The sequence below is a fragment of the Sinocyclocheilus rhinocerous genome, unplaced genomic scaffold (assembly GCF_001515625.1).
Source record: "Sinocyclocheilus rhinocerous isolate Xijiao unplaced genomic scaffold, SAMN03320098_v1.1 scaffold1152, whole genome shotgun sequence".
Lineage (NCBI taxonomy): Eukaryota > Metazoa > Chordata > Actinopteri > Cypriniformes > Cyprinidae > Sinocyclocheilus > Sinocyclocheilus rhinocerous.
The window spans coordinates 1,687,602-1,696,663 of NW_015625590.1; the positions used below are offsets into that span (position 1 = coordinate 1,687,602).

The 9,062-nt window shown below is 34.9% G+C and overlaps 1 protein-coding gene across 1 annotated transcript in view; it reads right to left on the reverse strand.

Annotated features, from left to right (window-relative positions):
- The window catches only part of LOC107757319 (rap1 GTPase-activating protein 2-like), a 12,056-nt gene extending 10,461 nt beyond the window's left edge, over positions 1–1,595 (reverse strand). The window contains exon 1 of the mRNA XM_016574763.1: positions 1,564–1,595. Within this exon, the coding sequence (XP_016430249.1) occupies positions 1,564–1,581 (18 nt within the window). The 5' untranslated portion in view covers positions 1,582–1,595. The remainder of the gene's footprint in view (positions 1–1,563) is intronic.
- Positions 1,596–9,062: the final 7,467 nt, after the last annotated feature.

Sequence of the window (9,062 nt, forward strand, 5' to 3'; positions counted from 1 at the left end):
AAAGGAGGAGTGACGACAGTGTTGGACGAGAGAGGACCAGGCCTGGATTTTATTTTGTGTTTTGTGTACGGCAGTCGTCCGGGAGGGGCTGCCGCTTTACTTTCGTTTTGTGTTTGTTTATTTGATTAAAGTTTTGTTTAAGTGTTCGCCGGTTCCCGCTTCTTCCCGATCTACAAACGTTGTTACACTTATACTGTCTTTTTACGCGTAGCGTTGCATCGCGCCACGTACACATAAAACCATGTTTTCATTTGTGATCGGAGAAATGACAAACAACAAGCCCTACTCTACACTGCCCAAAAAACTCGCTTTAAATATAAAAAACGTACTTACAGTCTTTGAGTCAGAACAGCCGGCATTGTAGTCTACTCTCCCAGGATCAAGAAACAGTCCTCCATAAAATGTGCTGCACACATCTGAATATTTGGGTTGAAGTGTTCTGGAACAGTGTTGTAAGTACAACTTAACCACTGATTTCTAGTCTAGTCCATTTTTGGAAGGCCAAACAAAGTAGTTTCCCTTTCACAATGAAACAGCGTCACACACGGCGGCCTACAGTGAGCAGAGGCCGGGGGATAAAGTAAGGAACGGCCGGCGGGCGCTGAGTGAGCAGAGGCGGCGGATTCGACAAAGGAGCGTCCGGCGGGCTTGCGGCAACCACTTGTAATGACCCCGGGCTGGACTCCGCTTCGTCCACAGTGAAAGCCGATCCGGAAAAATTTAAATCGCATCATATGACCCCTTTAAATATAAATGTAAATTAATTTCTAGTTTTTAATTAAAAAAAATCTAAATCAAAAATTCTAAATCAAATCAAATTTAATGTATTATATAAAATTAAAAATATGTTTTATCAGATTTTATCCCTGTGCAATTCTTAAAAGTTTGTGGGATTGTTCTGAAAAAGATAATAGGAAAGGCCCAATTCCCTGCCCTGGGCACTGTACATGCTACAGAACTAGGGAGCTGACTAAGACACACCTTCACACCATCATCTTTGAAGAAAAACATCACAAGTGCATGTGATCTATTGGAGAGAGAGAGGAGCCCTTCAGACAAACCTCTGCATCGATCTGTCACTCATACTGAGGTCTGCACAAGAAGCTTTAAAACCACCCGACTGAGGTACTGCACTCCTGCCTCAACACAGTATTGATCAGCTGATCTTTAGCCCTCGTCTACACACTCTCACAGACAACAACACCATCATGCTGCTGTTATATAACAGGTCAGTATGTCCTGTTCCCAGTCTCACGCCCCTGTGGGGCTCCTACCAAACCCCAACCCAAAGACCCACCACAGAGAAAAGTGCTGGCTATATCAATTTGAAATGAGCTGGAATGTGTAATTATTCATTCAGAGTAATGGAGGACTGGTCACTGGAGAGAGAACACTTAGCCAAAACTCAGGGGCAAAAAAAAACATGCAGTAATTATTATATTATTATACAATGCTCTTCAGCTAAAGTACAAAGTTATTTGAGGAATACCGTTATTAGAGGAATCTTATTCTAAAGAAGGACATGCGCTTATAAGATCATCTGAATGATGGAAGGAATCTTACCTGCATCTTTTCCAGCATGTCGAAGAACTCTGCCGACTAGAAAAGAAACATAAATTGAGATTTGTGGTTTTGTGGTGATATTTACATCAAACCACTTTTTTTAATCATTATCTGGAAATTTTAGAATCAATAAAGAAACAGAGGTTAATACATTTTGGCAACTTATTTTTACTTATTACTATTTTCTATATTGTAAAATAATAATAAAGGCATCAAAACTTGCACCGTTGTTAAAATTATGACCAATACTAAGAATTCAATAATTATTTTCATTTTATGGTTGATAACAGATAAATGGCAGATTAAAATTATATACATTTTTTCTACATAAATAATAAAAAAGCACAGCAAAAACCAAAATCATTAGATTGTTTTATGAAAATGTGGATATTTACTTTGAGATTTGGAATATTACATTTAACAGAGTTATTGAATGATTAGATTTAAAGATTAACATTAAGTGAACACTAACAAGATAATCTACAAGTAAAAATGGGTAAAATGAGCATGCTCAATTGCACGTAAGAAAAAATATATAAAAAATGTAAAATAAAATACACAATAAAATAACAATAAAATTAAATTAAATAAAAAAAATAAGATTTTTTTACAGCTATTAGACAAACGAAATAACTAAATTACTTTAAAAATACTAAAATATACTTTTAAAATGCTAAACTTTAAACTTTAAAAATACAAAAATATGCTAAATGACTTTAGTATTATTTTGAAAACAAAGCAAATCTTACATTTCAGTCTTATATTTCATTTAATTCCCCCCTTTGTCTAGATTCCAGCTCTCCTCACTCTAGACATTCCCTCAGTGAACATGAGGTGCATTCTGGGATGCATTTTAAAACATATTAAAGATGTGCCAATGTATATTGGACTCTCAAGCCTACACACCCAACTCCCACAGTCTGATCATATCTAAAACCAAGTCAACAACTACAGACTTCTCCGCAATCAACTGCACATTTGTAGCGCTATATCATAAATATGGAATGTGATATGGGTCAAGATATGCTCAATGAATTGTGAATGACATCAAATGACTCTTTCTCGATGCAGACTTAACAAACCATAATACTTCCTCACTCTAAATCAAACTTACTGAACCTTTACAGCTGCATTTAATTTATGGGCTGTGCAACCATTAGGGCTTAATTATTAGTTATTTAAGAAATGCAATAGAGGTTTAAAGCACAATTTGTAGTCTGGACCTGAAGGGCTTATAATAAAACAACTCTCAACTATTCTTGATAACTTTGCACAATATTTCTACTACACGCAGAGTCTCTTACCTTGACAAAGCACCCCTGCTATAGTTAAGAGGCAGTCGACCAGAAAAACATCTGATATTTGTTCAAAATAGATCCCCTGGGTTTAAGGATATTCCTATGATCGGACGGAGTGTAACAGATGCAAGTGCAAAACCAGATTGGTTAATGTTTAACCTGTCATGGATCCAAGGGCAACTCACTTCACAAAGTCAACAGAGTAAAGCCCAGCTAAGCCATATTTGCCCAAATAACCTCGAGGAACTGAGACCACAACATCAATAGGACACATGAGGGTAACTCCTTAAAGGGTAACTCCTTAAACTCCTACTAAAGAGGAACACATAGTAGAAGAAGGAACAAGGCGAATGGATGTGTATATTTTTGGAAAGGCTTTGAAAGTTTTGCAATGACCTTTGACCTTTTTTGATTATATATTGAATATTGACAAATCTCACATGAGTCAGCAGTCAAGTGCCTGAAGCTGTTTGCATGAGCACATCAAATCAAATATAAAAACATAAGAGCTACATGATAAAAAATTTACATAAGTCTTAAATTATGCCTGCAGTGTCATAGTAAGGTTATAAAGAGATGGAGCATATCTCCCACCACAACCTTTTAGTTCCATTATTGTCTCAGACAAGATTAGCATCCTATCCTGGATTTTTGCAGCTCCAACCAAATTACAATGAAGCACACAATACATCAAAATATTCTGCTGTAGACATAAAAAGTCCCTGATATTAGATAAAACACCATCACTGTAAAAAAAATAATAATAATAATAATAATTATCAAAGTTGTAAATAAAACAAATATTATTGGAGCATGTTTTACAAGAAAATACTATTTCAATCTTTCTACTTCAAATTTCACATTTAATTCAGTCTGTTAATTGCCGTTTCTTTGTAATTCTTTGTGAAATTTCTGAGTGAAAATATTAAGTATTACAGTAACTATCAAGTTAATTTCTACATATACTAATACATTTGAACATTTCTAGTTACACAAGTTAACATTACACCAGAAATGAACAATGAACAATAGTATATTTTAAAAAAAAGAAGAAAAAAAAGCCAAAAATCCTAAAATGGAAGTGAATGGGGCCAATCTGTAAACATTAAAATACTTTTTCAATAGTATAGCCACAAGGCAAGAAAAGCATGTGTATTAACACGATTTTAGTGTGGGGAAAAAAATCACTTTTCTGAGTAAAGTTATATTCAATTTTACAACTTTGATGACATGACAACACACTCTTAAAACACTAAAATGACAGCTGAAATGAGAAGAAAAACTTTACAGCTCAAATAATACACACGTTGGCAGAAGAATTCATGTAAGTGCTTTTATAAAATTATAAGCCTCATATTTCTGCTTTTAAATCATTCACATATTAGCCCATTTACTTTCATTGTAAATGACTCTGTAACATCTATTTTTGCTCTATCTTGAGGGACATGTTGAAATATTTTTTGTGGTAATCAACATTATGCACAAATGCTGACAATTAACTTGTATCCAAAATAGTCCTTTAACATAACTTGGATTAACAAATGCTGTAAAAAAATGCTGTTTATTGTTAGTTCATTATAATAAATAGCAAATGTTAACAAACTGAACCCTACTGTAAAATGCTGCCATTTCTTTAATATAAACACTTTAAACTATTACTATTTACTTGAATATGCAAGTAGTTATAGGTATAAAGAGACAGATATAGAGGCAGTGTGTAATAAAATGTGCATCTGGGACTCTGTCCAGGACTGATAAACTGATATAACATAAAAGACTCAGACGTACTAGAATGAATGAATGAACTGCAGTGGTGCAGGAGGTCTGTGCTGCGTCAAATACACACTAACAAGCCTCATCAATACCCCCATCCTGCAATAAACACAAAGCGAATCTAATTCCTCTCACATTCTGTTTCCCCCCGTCACACGGGCGATCATACCTCTCTCCTCTGATCAGCTGTGCTCCTCTATGCAAACACTTTCAGCAGCACAAAACAGGAAGAGGATGACCAAGTCCGCTTGGCACTGTTTTCTAGCTCTACACCCTAAAACTGGTCTTACCAGTATGTCTGTACTTATGAGTGTTTTGTAGTTCTGCTTTGTATTTGACCTACGGCTGTTCGAACCACAGTTCACAAGAGCTTATCAAGTCTGCACACTTGCTTTCCTCCCTTTCCTCTTTTCTTCTTTAGACACTGGGTTTACATTGGGAGTGGCCACCAACTGTTTGAACAACACATAATTATATATCTTAAAGGACAAGTACACATACCGATTAATATGTCCTTACTAAATGTATTGTGTTTACTCTCAAACACAGTTGTTAATGAAGTATTTGCACATTGTGGGAGTGTTTTGAGTGGGTGAGTGTGTGTTTGTGTGCCAGGTTTTGGCTGCAATGTTTGGACCAAATGTCCCCACAAGAATAGTTAAACCTGAAGTGAGGTACAGTACATTGTGATGTGTTAACGAGTGTTCTGCAGACATTTCTTTGCTATGTTTAAAGTGATTCGGTGTAGTCTAAGGACAAAGTTGGAACTGAAAACTTGTTATGTGAGTTTTTCAATAACAAATTTATTTGTACAATACAAAACTAATATTAGATATACAAATTTTTTGTAAGTTTATGTGGTGCTAACTGTCTATTTTTATTTATATATATATACTACTGTTCAAAAATTTGGGGTCGGTAAATGTTTTTAAAAATGTTTTTTTAATAGAAGCATCTTACGCTCACCAAAAGTTCATTTATTTGATCAAAAATGCACAGTAAAAACAACAATATTGTGAAATATTATTTCAATTTAAAATAACTGTTTTACATTATAATATATTTTAAAATGTTATTTATTTCTGTGATGGCAAAGCTGAATTTTCTGCAGCATTATTCCAGTCTTCAGTGTCACATGATCCTTCAGAAATCATTCTAATATGCTGATTTGGAATAAAAATATTTAGAATTATTTTCAATGTTGAAAACAGTTGTGCTGCTTACAATATTTGTGGAAATGGTGATACAGAAAGTTGAAAGAACAGCATTTATTTGTAATAATTTTTGTAACATTATAAATGTCTTTACTGTTGATTTTGATCATTGTTATGTTTCATTGTGAAATAAGTTCTTAAAAAAATACTTTACTGAATTTACAACAGCTGCTCACAAGAAAGGCACATCCTATTTAAGCTATTTATAAATCCTCAAATCCTCCAACAACAGGTAATAACTATGCAAAAGCCTGGAGACCTTACTAAATTTCAAGTATGATTTTTCAACAAGTGCTCTGTGCCTCAGACATTTAATCAGTCCTTATGAAAAACAATTTTTATAATTAAAGCACTGGCTAACAGGATCATGACCTCTGGGTTCGACTTCATGTCTTCTCATCTTAATATCACACCTGATGCCTCGGCCTCACATCCTCCCTCCCTGCATAAACACTAATCTCTCCCTCCTCTGATTTTTCGGCAAGTGGGTCTCTTTTCAAGGTGACACCGACTGCTCACGCCACACAATCCATCTCTGAACTCAGTGTACCACTTTTAAACAAGACAGAAAATCTTTCCAGTCCCTCTCGAGGCTGTTTCAAATATAAAGAGATAGCGATACCATGTGAACTCAGTGGGACCTTAATGCTCTGAAGAAAATGGATTTCTCAGTCCAAATGAATTACCATTACATTTAGAGGTAACCTTGAATGAAGAGCTTTACCTCAAACACACCGCATGAACCTTCACAGACAGTACCGCAGGTTAATGTGCATGTCTAAATCAGTTAGAAGCATTATGTAAGAGCATGCTGACATTTTTGTAGTGAAAGGAGGGTCATTTTATATGGCATGCTACAAAGGGCATTCTCACTTTCTCATGCTATCACAGCTAATAGAGGTTAATTCAGTACAAAGGTGTGCCTGGGAGATGAATGCAGCAGATTTCAGCTAACAGCAGCTAATAGAGCGGTGTTTGTTTGTTTTTGTGTGTGTGTGTGTGTGTGTGTGTGTGTGTGTGTGTGTGTGTGTGTGTGTGATTGCGTGGCCAGGCAAATGGTCAGCAGTCATTACAGTAGAAGTCATGGTAGAAGTCATTAAATATTTCTATCATTTATCTATTAGGAGACTTTGCATTGACAATTGCTTTTTTTCTTAGCATATTTGTGTAAATAAGTTTCACCACTATAAAAAATGATTAAAAAAAAAAATAAAATAGTTTAAAGAAAAAATATACTTTAGAAGACATGTCCCAAGTTCTTAGAAATGCACTCTCTTATGTAGGTTTAATATGGTAAAAAACTTTTATACCTTTTTTCTGCATTTGGTTGCACCAAATTACTTTAATATTGCAGACAAACATTTTATTTTAAATATTAATGCAGTGTTCAAATATTTTCCCCAAATAAATAAATACATACATATCATCTACATTTTGAGATTGCCTAATAAACATATTAAATAATTAATAAAAATATAAATGGTCATGTGATACTCTTTTTTTTTTTCAAAATGTAATGTCATTAGACATAATGTTTATCCATACAAAAACTTGACCTCTTCTATGATGAACATGTTTTTTTTTTTTTGTAAAAATTATTATTGTTATGTTTTTTCAGGGGATGTAAAGTCAGAAATGTCAAGGTAATACCATAATCAATAAATAAAATCCTAACCGAACACAACAACAACAATAATAATAAATCAATAAGTTAGTTATTTGTAGTATTATTTATGGATTTTCAAATAAATTGATAAACAGATTGGAAGAAAAAAATGAGTGTCACATGACCCATTTACATTTTCGTTAATCATCTAATACTCTATGTTTAGTAAGCAGGTCTCAAAATGTAGAATATTTCAGAGATTTGGTTCCCTCAAAATAACTGAAGACCAAGATATGGTAGTTTTGCACTAAAACAAAAGACTGGCCCTCAGTCGTAGATGTACACAAACACGCACACACGAGGGCAGGGGGTCAGTGCAGTAGGTACCCTTTGGGAAAAAAAGAAGACTAAGAGACTAAGGTGAAAGACTACAGGATAGAAAAACTCAATAACAACAATTCTTTTGTTTGCTTCGGTATCTGCACAGAGACATAACAAGAACTACTCAGGGCAGCCAGCCCTGCAGACAAACTGCTGTAGGTGCTGCTGTAAAAAAAGACGTAGAGAGGAGAGGGGTAAAGGAGGGGGGACGAAGCGTAAAGTAAGGTGTAAAGCTCCAAGCAGGAACATGATCGCATTTTAAAAGCAGTTCTTTCAGCCAAAGACAAATGAGAGAGGGGCTACTTGGAATCAGAGGTTAAAATTAGTCAGGCAGACAAACTCTGGTCTAGAAATGAAGCTCCTTGCAGACAGTCTCAAGTGAGGGTCCATTAAAATCTTTCCTTACATTACACCTCTGAGGGTCATTAAACTCCAAAAAGATTGAACACAGGAAGATCTGACAATACATATATGAGGCTGTGAAGGTTTCAGTGAAAGATAAAAGAAAGTCATTTCAATCTGACAAGATGGAACCAATTACATATTTACTGACAATATTTATACATAATATTTAGTATTTATATCAAAATAATACCACAATAAACATGCCATGCTGACCACACTGTGTGTTTTGTGGAGTAATATGCATTTGCAAAGTAATGCATTTTGACTGCGGAGAACAGGGCCATCCTTAGGGGGGAGCAACTGGTGCGGTCGCACCGGGCCCCGCGGCGAACGGACTGAGGGGGACCGTAAAACAACCCTCTAACTTAATTATCAATATTACACAAATAGTAAAAGCCATATTCTCATCTGATTAAAGACAAAATCATTTAAATGTGAAGCTGTTCTTGGACATAAATAAATAATAAAAAATATATAAGACTACCACGCAAAAACATTTGTTTATTCAGTATAAACAGGTGTTTACTATTCTACATCTTATAATTCCAAGTGTCAGAACGCTAACATTATTAAACCCCCACATTTTAGCGTTTACCACGTTACTGCAGACTATTTGGGAAAGTGATTGTGCCTTTAATCTCTGAAACAACAGGAAGAAACGTAACATAATGATTTCTATTTTAAGCGGTGCTGGTGCATCGCGGCTGAATAACACAACTATGCACAAACTCTAAGGAGCTTTCAACATACATTAACGAATTTCAATATATACACTGAACAAAATTATAAACGCAACACTTTTGTTTTTGCCCCCATTTTTCA